General features: G+C 40.5%; 2 protein-coding genes across 2 annotated transcripts; both read right to left on the bottom strand.

The window, feature by feature from the left end:
• Positions 1–3470: 3470 nt before the first annotated feature.
• Positions 3471–7512, bottom strand: LOC137180857 (E3 ubiquitin-protein ligase TRIM35-like). The gene is made up of 3 exons (XM_067586124.1): positions 7283–7512; positions 6287–6523; positions 3471–6178 (listed from the first exon to the last, which is right to left on the bottom strand). Exon 3 carries the CDS (start codon positions 6159–6161, stop codon positions 4764–4766), a length of 1398 nt encoding a protein of 465 aa, XP_067442225.1. The 5' UTR covers positions 6162–6178; positions 6287–6523; positions 7283–7512; the 3' UTR covers positions 3471–4763.
• A 1086-nt stretch (positions 7513–8598) lies between these two features.
• Positions 8599–12936, bottom strand: LOC137180856 (E3 ubiquitin-protein ligase TRIM35-like). The gene is made up of 2 exons (XM_067586123.1): positions 12345–12936; positions 8599–12235 (listed from the first exon to the last, which is right to left on the bottom strand). The coding sequence occupies exon 2, from the start codon at positions 12216–12218 to the stop codon at positions 10818–10820; it is 1401 nt and encodes a 466-aa protein (XP_067442224.1). The 5' UTR covers positions 12219–12235; positions 12345–12936; the 3' UTR covers positions 8599–10817.
• Positions 12937–13349: the final 413 nt, after the last annotated feature.

The raw sequence follows: 13349 nt of genomic DNA, 5'->3' as shown, positions 1-13349 counted from the left end.
TGACATTCATAAATCATTCAGAAAGAAGAAAAGAGGTTTTCTGCCTCAGTGAAGCGCAACACTCCCATCTGCTGTCAGAACAGAGGAAACCTGCAGCAGAGGAGGTGATGAGGTCTGCAAACTCTCTGCCCTGACATGAATGGAGGACTCAGTCCTCACCTAAGACACACTGCTTAGTATTTTCCTTTTTTATACTTAACCTCAAGTGAAATACTTACAATAATCTGAGATTAAACATTGATACTCAGAGGAATTATAGAACAGAATTAAAAGGCTGTAGGCAGGAATAATATAAGACATCACATGTTACAGCAGCACAGAGATTCACTCTGTCAGTGAAATAATAACAATGTAAAAATAAATTAGAAAGATGACATTAAAAAGATTTACATTACAATATCTTAGAATATAAACTGTCAGTGGTGGAAGAACTATTCAGATCCTTTACTGCAATAAAAGTACCAATAGTGCAATGTAAAAACACTCCACTACAAGTAAAAGTACATCATTAGGGATGCACAATATTGGATTTTTTGCAGATATCTGATATGCCGATATTTCCAAGTCATTGTGGTCGATACTGATATATGCTCATATTATTTCCAGCTGGCTGAGGAGACTATTATGCATGCAATCATAGATTATACTAAATATGATCAAGAAAGACAATATATGAAGGAAGACTGGAGCTCAGCATTAAACCTTTAATGAACCTGCCAAGTGGGAGCAGCAGTAGAGTTTTCTTTGAGTTTATTAGACAGACAGGATTAATGTGCAGGATTTAATCTCTGGTCCACACTCCGGAGCAGAAGGTGGCGGTAATGCACCTAATACGCTGGTTGCCAAGCGCCGTTATAAACCAAAAAGAAGAAGTTTTTCTTTTTCCAAACAGAGTGGTACATCCTGTCAGCCGAGGTGTTTCCTATCTGTGCAGCCGAACACAGCAGCTCCTCCACGGACTGTTTCACCCCGACGGTCCCGGTGTTTCCTCCGCAGGCTGCACTTCACTCAGCCGCCCGTCAGACCCGCTGACGCCAGGAGAAGGCAGATCATAAATGGTCATTGTGACTCCTGGATGAGTTTTCATTCAGCTGTCACAGCAGTTGCTGAAGAGCCTTTTCAGTGGCTCATATACACTGTGATCTAAGGCTGCAGCTTATGGGAACAGTGTGGGGGGACTGAGAGGAGGGTGATCCCATAGCTCCTGCAAAAATCAATCCCCTCCACAGAAAGGTGGGAGGAGATCTAGCAGCACTTTTGATTCCAGTGAAGACTTGGTGTTAGTGGTTGAGGAAGACCAAAAAGTCTCTTGCATCCAATCATTTGCTGTTCCAATACAGTCAGGACAGCCATTTTTGGTAAAGAACTCTGGCTTTTGTGGGGGAATATGAGAAACAGTAGGATGGACTTCCCCAAAGCAAAGTGTGCTGAGAGTACCCTGTTCCGCAGACGTCACCACGCCGACTTGTTTGATTCCCTTTCTGGTCACAATTTTTTGTTGACATTTGTTTTATTGAAGCTTGTAGCCCACAAGAGGCCGAGGGCTTTGTATGGAAGGTGTAAGGTGCCTTTTCAAAGAAGCTGTAAAGCAGTCAGCTCCAGCCAGCCCTTTCTTTTCAGGATAGTTGCATTTGTAGGTCTTTGCTTTACTGAAGGCAAACTTTATCTCACATAAATAAATTGTTGTGAATTAGTTGAATACATGATTAATCTACATTTAGCCTACTACTAGCTTAATATGTAGCCTACATCCTTTGGCCTTGACCCATAACACCAATCTGCTGCCTCCATCAGGTAGTTTCTCAGAAGGATTTCCTGTTCTGTGGAGAAAACCCTCTTGGGGATCCAGTATCCTACTCTGGGTGCTGATTTGGATCTCTGGCACTCCAACCTCTGCCTTCTTGTGAAAATGGTACTGGGTCACATGGCAAATGTCATATAATTTGGCCATTCCCCTGACTGATTTGCCCTGTTTTATTTCATCTGAAGCCCTCTACAGCAAAGGAAGTGGGACTCCCCTGTCTGTCTTCCTCTTTCTGATATAAGCAAACACATGTGTTTCCACTGACTATTAGCATGCAACTGATTATCGTTAACTTAGCATGTAATCTAGTTTATGTAGGCTTTTAGGTTTTTAAAATATAAATGAAAGTACAAGGACAGTTGTAACAAGGCATTACAACTATCCCAGTATCACCAGCCATGTTTTCACCTCATGTGAACTAGCTTGACTGCTAGTTTGAAATGTTAGTCATTTCTATTTTTAATTTACAAAACAGTGATTCTAATAATACTTGTTTGGATTGATAGACATTTGATCTCAGGACAGTATCCAAAAAATACGTCTGATAGAAAAGGAACATTTTTACCTCAAAATACACTTTGGCTGCTAACTTTCTCTGGGAGTTTCAAATGTGGTTCCTTTTTTGTAAGCAAGAAGACAATCTTCTATCTGAGCATGTGCAGAATCTAATCACTCTAACTTGTTTCTGATTGGAGGAACTCAAGGTGTTACAACTGTCCCTGGTCTCCTGCCAATGAAACAAATAGGAAAGAAGAAGAAGTGCAGTTTCACCGATTGTGTTGCATTGACGAGGTTCTCCAACAGACACAACAGCTGCCATTACACAGTGCAGCTCTTTATATTTTTGATATCCTTACAGGGTATGTATGACCTACTAAGCAATAATCTGGAAGTTTGGGAGGAACTCAGAGAGAATTTATGCTGTAGTTATTATTTTTACTGGCTATCTACTCAAGGCCTATTATTACAGGGTACAGTATGACCATATGGCTGAGCAAAAAGCAGGATGTTTCAGGGAAGATGGAGTGATAATTTCTGCAGCACTTAATATATCTGATTTTATTACCAACATATTACCAACAAACAGGCAAACTGCATTGTTACTCCAAAATTTGGGGGTATTTAAAGTAACTACGTGGTATATCTGTGTGTTTACTGTGGACCAAAGGTCCAGGTGATGGTGTATTGTCATGGATACTGTCGGACTCAGAAAACTGTCTCAGTTGTTTTTCACCTCACCAGCAAACTTCATTACCTGAATTGTTACCTTCTTATTCCATAACATCATATCTTGTTCCCCTCTCCTACGTATCGGTACACCGTTAGTACAAAAGGTTACACCGTAACTCCAGAGTAATTTATGCTGTAGGTTACGTTGTAGGCTACAATCTAAAGCGCCATCAGCACAGGTTTATAAATCTCATGAAAAGAATGTGTAATCATATTTCTGGCTTTGTGTGTACACACAGTTTTAGTCATGAATATATGCAGAGTTTTATGCATCTGGCCCCAGACATGGTGAAATACTTTGAGTTTTTGCTTATTAGGTCTCAAATAACTACCACTGAAGTATGCATTCTATCTATTCTATTTTTAGTTTATTTTATCTTATTTTTGTTGTTGTTATCGGGTGGATTTCATTTTCCACCTCATTTTACATGGGTGCTGAGGTCAGTGGTTGGTAGGTTTGAGAGGAAAAGACTGTGGTCTGTGTTTTTTAACCCCAACAGCCCCACTAGGGGTGGCTTCTGTCTGGGGCATCTTCAGGTTGCGTCCGACACAGATCAGACCCACAGTGATGTTAAACCAGTGAGAAGACGTTCTGGATTTTATGCTGCTGTATATGTGTGGAAATAAGATCTAAATCTAATCTGTTTTTGTTACAACCAAAAACTACCAGGGAAATCTTTCAGTTAAATCCATTTATTGTTTGGCAAAAAGAGCTAGAAGCAACACAATTTAAAAGAAAAATGTGGCTGCAGGTGGAGCCAAATCAAAGAAATATTTAAAGAACCAACAGCAACTTCTATTCTCAACACAAATACCACAAGTTAACTGTTTATCCGTGCTGAACAACATTAGTTAGTTCAGTTTGAAGTATTTGCTCAACATTGCCTCTCGGTCTCTGACCTGTGAGACAACTGGCAGGCTTCCCAACCACACTAATAACACCTTATATTACTCTGAATACTCAGTTCAGCTGCATAAACAACTTGATAAACAAGCAGGAACAAGTTTGAATGTATGAATTCTGTGTGGGAGTGAAACCGTTTTTGATCAGTGTTAAAACTCAAACACAAGATGATAATGTGAGGAAACAGGACGGGAATATATTGTCCAATCCACAAACAAATACCAAACAATCTGAACAAATGCCAAACAATTACAATTAAATACCTCACAACTTGGCTTAATATCAGTATTTTACATATACAGTATATCTTCAACTTCAAGTTCATAAATCTGATTTAAAAAAATTGCTTTTGAAAAGCTTCCTGCGCATATAAACATCTAAAAATATATAATTGTGAAGTTCTTTTGCATTAAGTTGTACAGATGAGACCTGCTGTATTTCTGACCTGGAACAGAGATGGATAAGCCAGAGCTGGAACTGAATATATTTAGTTACAATTATATGAAGATGATGTTTTTCACTGTGTGAACCTGTAAACTGTTTTCAAACTTACAGTGTCGACATCAGGAAACATTAACAACAATTTAAAATGACACAGTTTCAATAAGAAAACTAAAAGCTGAAGAAACCAAATATAAAGATCAGAAAATAAGTCAAATCATTTTATATTTGACTAAAACAACTAAAACAACATGAACATATTTTGGAATAATGAGACAGCAGCAGGACAGAAGCTTCAGAGGTTAAATTCAGCCACTTTTCCCTTTAAGAAATAAATGACAGTAATTATAAGAACCATCATCATCATCATCATCATCATCGTCTCTAACTGCTCTGTTCCACTGTCACAGACACCTTCAGTGGGGAAATCTTCAGTGGGAGTTTATTCACAGTGTCAATGAATGGAAACAGTGTGTCAGTGAAAGTGTGTGTGAAGGTGTGTATGTGTTTGTTAGTATCAGGATCAGAGAATGACAGATTTCCTCTGTTCCAGTCCAGATTCACTCTGATCCTCTGGAACTTCTTCTTCACTTGGAGAACAGTGGGCTGAGCTGATGGTGACCATGCTGAGTATTTACCTTCATAGAACTCTATTCTCCATAATCCAGACTGTCTGCCTCCCTTCCTCTGGACAGACTCTGATAACACACCCAGTATCCAGCCTGTATTGTCTCCAACCTCGACATCCCAGCTGTGAGTCCCTGAGTTAAAGCCCTCAGAGCCCAGGACAGAGCAGAAGAATGAGTGAAACCTCTCTGGATTATCAGGAAGCTGCTGGTTCTCTCCTAGTATCACACTGGTCAGATCTTCAGACAGGATGAGAAATGGACCAGCAGTGTTTGGATCCAGAATGACAGGAGTGTAGGAGACCATGTTCTTCATGTTGTTCCAGATGTTGAAGGTCAGGTTGCCCAGGTGTTTGGCCTGGTCTATCAGAGCTCCTGAGAGCAGCTGTGGATCATCCAGCAGGGGGCAGCGCTGGACTCTTTCCACTGCAGCCTTGTAGTTGTGCAGGAATGAGACGTCTTCAGCTCTCAGCTCCTCCTCTGTGGTTCTGACTGTGTGTGAAAGAGCTGCTATCTCTCTGCTCAGAGCCTCCATCTTCTCCTTCATCATCTGACTCTTCTGCTCCTCTTCCTCCCTCAGAGCAGCCATCCTGGCCTCCTCTTCCTCTTCTAGAAACTGGTGAAGCTTCTTAAACTGCTCCTTAATCTGCCTCTCTGTGTGTCGGGCCTGGACCTTAATGTGTTCTGCTGTTTGATCAAACTTCACTTTAACTTCTTCACAAACCTTTAACTTCTTCTTTAAAGGCTCCAGAGTTTCCTCAAGTTCCTTCTTGTGTTGTCGTGCAGCTTCATCGACGGGTCTGAATCTGTGGTTGGTGTGTTTTTCTGAATCTCTGCAGATGTGACACACTGGCTGCTGATGGTCCAGACAGAAGAGTTTGAGTTTCTCAGAGTGCAGACTGCAGAGAACCTCTGAAGCTCTCTGATCTCTGTCCTGTAAGAAGGACTCACACAGGTTCTTTAACACCAGACTAACAGGTGGTTGTTCCCTTGAAGATCTTCTCTTACAAACTGGACACTGACGTGTTTGTTTCTGTCTCCACCAGCTCTTCAGACAGTCTTTACAGAAGCTGTGGCTACATGACAGAAGAACAGGATCTCTAAAGACGTCCTGACAGACCGGACAGCAGAGATCCTCCTCTGATCTGGAAGCCATTTTGTCTCCGAGTGAAGCTGAAAACACAGCAGACAGAAAGTACAGTCAGTCTGGCTCCCCTCCCTCCTCTACTAACCTCACTGACATTTACTTTCACTTTGACTCCAGTTTTTAGTCAAACTCACATTCAGTGTGTGGAGAGTCAGCAGGTTGAAGCAGCAGAGTTCTAGTTTTCACTTTTCTCTCCTGTAGCTGTTCTCACTCAGAGGAAGCTGTTAGTTTGGTCTGAAGGTGAATCTGATCGTCTGTTTTTCAGTCTGTGTGTCTCTTTAGAGACGAAGAATAAACTGTTTCCTGCTTTGTCTCAGGTGAGTCAGCTGAGGGGCGGAGCTTTGTCAGACCTCTTCTGATAAATGCTGTTGCTTCACATGTAGCACAGGGTGTGTTTCATTCCAGTATTTAAAAAAAACACGATCACAGACTAACAGGTTTTACCTGATTTTATCTGTACAGTACAGAACATCTTGACCTTTATGAAGCTTATAAATAAACTGTCATTCAGAGGGGAAGTTCTGTTGTGACGAAGCATTTACTGTGAAAGCTTTACAGGAGCTTTGGATACACAAAGGAGGGAATATTGTTCTGGTTGATCTAGTTAAGATTTGGCAGAGTGTTTACTGACACACCCAGCAAGTCTTGCACCATCGGATCATCGCTGCTTTTGCTGCCTCAGCTTGTGACGGTTGGACTTGTTATGTTTTCAGGGTGCCAGATCTCTCTCCTGCCATGTTGTCAGTAGTCAGTTTTTTGTACTCAGTCAATAGTTTAGTCAGTCTTCACAAAGGATGCAGGCTGAAGCAACAATACTTAACATATTCCCTTCACACTGAATAAAAATAAACTGTACAAACCCAAACATGGACAACAAACACAAAATATTAAGGCAAGAATATTCATATATTCCAGCACGTTTTTATAATCCCCAAAATCCCACAGTCTCTGAAGAACACTCCACAAAAAAACAAAATACTCCAACTAAAAACTCCAGTACAGGTTTCCCCTTTCAAATATAATTCACTTCAGTTCAGTTTTTCCAACTAAAATAAAATTAAGTTCAGTTTGTTTTCAGTTCAAATCATAACCAAAAAAGGCTTTTAATAAAATAAGATCATTTTACTCACAGAAGTCAGTCATTCTGAAGGTGAATCTGATTCTGATTGTCTCTTTTTCAGACTGTGTGTCTCTTTAGAGACGAAGAATAACAAACTGTTTCCTGGTTTGTCTCAGGTGAGAGGTGGACCTTTGTCACGCCTCTTCCAGTAAATGCTGTCACTCTACCAACACCTCTAAAGATTCATGACCGACAGGTTTTATCTAATTTTTTTTATTTTTTTATTTTTTTATTTTAAGTTTTATTGGCAATATCTAAAAAAACACACAACAAGAAATAACAATACAATACAATGACAACCACCCCTATAGTAACATAGAAAAATAACAGTAATGTGTAATACAATTGCAACAGTGACGCGTAAATTAGACAAAGTTTTTAAAAAAAAAAAGGAGGAGCAGGAAAAAAACCTACATGGTACCAAAAAACCAAAAATATATATATTTACACACATACTGTATATGTGACTCAGGCTGTCATCAATGGTGGAGGATCACAAGATACACCAAGTAAAGTGATCCAAAGTAAATACAGGTGTAAGTTGGTTACAGGTCAGGAAGCTAGGCTAGGCCACAAACTCAATCAGGGTCCTTATATGGGATCCACACTTCTCCCATTTTAAAAGACAGCAGTCTACCTTATTCATGAGTCCTAAAGGATAGACTTTCTATTGCTGCCACCTTGCTGAGCTGATTAAACCAGACATTCACAGATGGAGCTGACGGGGATCTCCACTCACACAGCCCATCATGAACCCACTCTGCATCTGATTGTGATAAATCCCTCGAAAGAGAAGGGTCACCCAGAACACCAAGAGCAGAGGAGACGGGGATTTTATGTCTGAGAATTATATCATCGTAAAGTCCCCTCCAAAAGTCATGTGTGTTAGGACAGTAACATAGCATGAGCATCAGATGATGACATGAAGTTTGGATGGAGTCCAGTAAACTCTGTTCAAGATCTTAAATTGAAAGTCTAGTTTTAAGTTCTCTGGACATTTTCCTAAAATTCCTTAGAAAAAGGCTCCATGCCTCATCTGTGAAGCCTCCTGCACCACCTCATGGCAAAGGCTGATTTATATGAGCAGTTCAAAAGCATTGAGTAATAGCGAGAAGCTTCATGCTCTTTACCAAAGAACTCTAGTGTAGGAACATCCACATTTATTGACATGAACCTCGTTATAAGGGAACAATCCTTCCTGTAGTTTTCAACCGTGCCGGGAGGAGACACAGAAACACTTTTTATCAATCTCACAGTGTTACGATACAGATCTTCATTCTCTGCTTTAAATTGAAGCCACAGACAACGACATGCTCATAAATGCATATTTATTTAATTAACTGGTTAACAAGTGAATAAATGAGGTATCAATGAGAACAGAAGTCATGAATGAATAATCAACCAGAATGAGTGTCATATGTCCTCAATGGCAAGTTATAAGTTATGAATGACTGATGGTGAAAATGTCAGAATGATAATGCAGTTATAAGGAAATTAGCTGAGGCTGAATTTATTTGACAAACCAACTTCTCTAAGAATTAAACTGGAGAGTTCAGTTCAAATGACAGCAACTCTTAATCATAGAAGCAGATGGAGAGCAGCAGAGGTTTTGTTTATCCTACGTTTTAAAGCTTTGTCCTCATGTGAACTGGTGACTCAGCGAGCTGTCTGCAAGAAATCAGCCGTTCAGCAGCGTAGTTTCCCAGCGAAGGTTTTCTGCTTGTGAGCGTTGCAGCAGCTTTAAGACAAAGTGTCATTTTAACGGTTTCTTCAGGTGATTCATCGAATCATCACAGGGTTTAACCGTTAGATGGAGACAAAACTGATCTGATACAGTTGTTTCTAGTAACACAGCGCTGAAGATGTCTTGATCCTTGGATGAGCGGGTCATTTTACTTTGAAGTCTCCTGACTGACTTTACTGACTTTCTTATTAAATAACTCAAAAAATAATCTCGCCAGCCAGACAAAACTGTACTTCAAGATATTAAACACGAAAGAATTTTAACATAAAGTTTGTTTCACTGAAGTAACAATTCAGCACGTAGCTTAAAAGAAAAGAAACTTAACTTAGGAGATCACATGATACGAAAGAGAAAAAGTATGGAGAAAGTTAAGATGGCGGAAGCCCTTAGGGACGTGACATGAATCTCCGAGGAGATAGAAAAAGAAAAAGCCCCGGGCAGAGGCCGACCAAGCGGCAACCTCCAAGGCTGTAAAATGAAGCCAAAAACTGCAGTTCCTTGAATGGCCACTTGAGGCTCCAAAAGCAAGTCATTCTCCATAGACCCCCATGTTAAAAAGCCCAAATTTACAGCAGAAATAAACATGTTTACAGTCTGGTACAAAAAACGGCTACAGCTAATTTCCCCCTTCATGACAAATGTACAGGGGTTGAATTTTTTAATAACTCACTCGTTTAAATTTTATTAAGATGCAAAGTTATGCATAATTAATGATGTGGCTGCTTTGAGTGACAGGTCACTAGCAGCTAGGTGGCTTGTTTCAGCAACCAGGCTTCAGCTCCGCCTCTTTGTCCATTTTGGATTAGCTGGGAGTTGGGCAGAGTCAGGCGCTGTGAAGATGGCGACAGCTGGAGCCGCCCACTTTGAGCTTCAAAACCACTCTTCAGAAACCAGTGAGTCACGTCACCATGGCTACGTCCATATTTTTTATATTCTATGGCTAAAACTCAAACACAAAATGATAATGTGAGGAAACAGGACGGGGAATGGGAAGGATGTGGTGATGCAGTGCTCAGTGTCATAACAATACAAATGACAAACAAATTTCCAGTGAGGCTGGAAATGGACTGAACCACTGAAGGGATATGGAGAGAAATTGGTCCCAATAATGGTGACAAATGCGCATCACATGATCTACAAATAAAAATGTGATTTATAAATGTGTATGATGGTGTTTACGAATATATTGTCCAATCCACAAACAAATACCAAACAATCTGAACAAATGTCAAACAATTACAATTAAATACCTCACAACTTGGCTTAATATCAGTATTTTACATATACAGTATATATTCAACTTCAAGTTCATAAATCTGATTTAAAAAATGCTTTTCAAAAGCTTCCTGCGCATATAAACATCTAAAAATATGTAATTATGAAGTTCTTTTGCATTAAGTTGTATAGATGAGACCTGCTGTATTTCTGACCTGGAACAGAGATGGATAAGCCAGAGCTGGAACTGAATATATTTAGTTACAATTATATGAAGATGATGTTTTTCACTGTGTGAACCTGTAAACTGTTTTCAAACCTACAGTGTCGACATCAGGAAACATTAACAATAATTTAAAATGAAACAGTTTCAATAAGAAAACTAAAAGCTGAAGAAACCAAATATAAAGATCAGAAAATAAGTCAAATCATTTTATATTTGACAAAAACAACTAAAACAACATGAACATATTTTGGAATAATGAGACAGCAGCAGGACAGAAGCTTCAGAGGTTAAATTCAGCGACTTTTCCCTTTAAGAAATAAATGACAGTAATTATAAGAACCATCATCATCATCATCATCATCATCGTCTCTTACTGCTCTGTTTCACTGTCACAGAGACCTTCAGTGGGGAAATCTTCAGTGGGAGTTTATTCACAGTGTGAATGAATGGAAACAGTGTGTCAGTGAAAGTGTGTGTGAAGGTGTGTATGTGTTTGTTAGTATCAGGATCAGAGAATGACAGATTTCCTCTGTTCCAGTCCAGATTCACTCTGATCCTCTGGAACTTCTTCTTCACTGAGAGAACAGTGGGCTGAGCTGATGGTGACCATGCTGAGTATTTACCTCCATAGAACCCTATTCTCCATAATCCAGACCATACGTCTCCCTTCCTCTGGACAGACTCTGATAACACACCCAGTATCCAGAATGTATTGTCTCCAACCTCGACATCCCAGCTGTGAGTCCCTGAGTTAAAGCCCTCAGAGCCCAGAACAGAGTAGGAGTCAAACCTCTCTGGATTATCAGGAAGCTGCTGTTTCCCTCCATATCTCACACTGGTCAGATCATCAGACAGGATGAGTCTTGGATCAGCAGTGTTTGGATCCAGAATGACAGGAGTGTAGGAGACCATCTCCTTCATGTTGTGCCAGATGTTGAAGGTCAGGTTGCCCAGGTGTTTGGCCTGGTCTATCAGAGCTCCTGAGGGCAGCTGTGGATCATCCAGCAGGGGGCAGCGCTGGACTCTTTCCACTGCAGCCTTGTAGTTGTGCAGGAATGAGACGTCTTCAGCTCTCAGCTCCTCCTCTGTGGCTCTGACTGTGTGTGAAAGAGCTGCTATCTCTCTGCTCAGAGCCTCCATCTTCTCCTTCATCATCTGACTCTTCTGCTCCTCTTCCTCCCTCAGAGCAGCCATCCTGGCCTCCTCTTCCTCTTCTAGAAACTGGTGAAGCTTCTTAAACTGCTCCTTAATCTGCCTCTCTGTGTGTCGGGCCTGGACCTTAATGTGTTCTGCTGTTTGATCAAACTTCACTTTAACTTCTTCACAAACCTTTAACTTCTTCTTTAAAGGCTTCAGAGTTTCCTCAAGTTTCTTCTTGTGTTGTCGTGCAGCTTCATCGACGGGTCTGAATCTGTGGTTGGTGTGTTTTTCTGAATCTCTGCAGACGAGACACACTGGCTGCTGATGGTCCAGACAGAAGAGTTTGAGTTTCTCAGAGTGCAGACTGCAGAGAGCCTCTGAAGCTCTCTGATCTCTGTCCTGTAAGAAGGACTCACACAGGTTCTTTAACACCAGGTTACAAGGTGGTTGTTCCTTTGAAGATCTTCTCTTACAAACTGGACACTCACGTGTTTGTTTCTGTCTCCACCAGCTCTTCAGACAGTCTTTACAGAAGCTGTGGCTACATGACAGAACAACAGGATCTCTAAAGACGTCCTGACAGACCGGACAGCAGAGATCCTCCTCTGATCTGGAAGACATTTTGTCTCCGAGTGAATCTGAAAACACAGCAGACAGAAAGTACAGTCAGTCATGGCTCTCCTCCTTCCTCTACTAACCTCACTGACATTTACTTTCACTTTGACTCCAGTTTTTAGTCAAACTCACATTCAGTGTGTGGAGAGTCAGCAGGTTGAAGCAGCAGAGTTCTAGTTTTCACTTTTCTCTCCTGTAGCTGTTCTCACTCAGAGGAAGCTGTTAGTTTGGTCTGAAGGTGAATCTGATCGTCTGTTTTTCAGTCTGTGTGTCTCTTTAGAGACGAAGAATAAACTGTTTCCTACTTTGTCTCAGGTGAGTCAGCTGAGGGGCGGAGCTTTGTCAGATCTCTTCTGATAAATGCTGTTGCTTCACATGTAAAACAGAGTGTGTTTCATTTAAAAGTTCAAAGATACACCAACCAACTCCTCTAAAGATTAATGATTAACAGGTTTTACCTGATTTTATCTGTACAGTACAGAACATCTTGACCTTTATGAACCTTATAAATAAACTCATTGAGAGAGGAAGTTCTGTTGTGACGAAGCATTTATTGTGAAAGCTTTACAGGAGCTTTGGATACACAAAGGAGGGAATATTGTTCTGGTTGATCTAGTTAAGATTTGGCAAATTTCCCCCAAACCAAAAAGGAAAGTACCAACACATGTAAGAAATGACGGCATGCTGATGAACTTGTTCTGGTGCTCTCTGGTGGCACTGAGAGTGTTTACTGACACACCCAGCAAGTCTTGCACCATCGGATCATCGCTGCTTTTGCTGCCTCAGCTTGTGACGGTTTGACTGGTTGTGTTTTCAGGGTGCCAGATCTCTCTCCTGCCATGTTGTCAGTAGTCAGGTTTTTGTACTCAGTCAATAGTTTAGTCAGTCTTCACACTGAATAAAAATAAACTGTACAAACCCAAACATGGACAACAAACACAAAATATTAAGGCAAGAATATTCATATATTCCAGCACGTTTTTATAATCCCCAAAATCCCACAGTCTCTGAAGAACACTCCACAAAAAAAACAAAATACTCCAACTAAAAACTCCAGTACAGGTTTCCCCTTTCAAATATAATTCAGTTCAGTTCAGTTTTTCCAACTAAAATAACATTAAGTTCAGTTTGTTTTCA

Source organism: Thunnus thynnus, chromosome 4, assembly GCF_963924715.1.
Source record: "Thunnus thynnus chromosome 4, fThuThy2.1, whole genome shotgun sequence".
Taxonomy (NCBI): domain Eukaryota; kingdom Metazoa; phylum Chordata; class Actinopteri; order Scombriformes; family Scombridae; genus Thunnus; species Thunnus thynnus.
The sequence above is the reverse complement of the archived record's forward strand: the minus strand, read 5'-3'. Positions and strand labels throughout refer to the sequence as shown.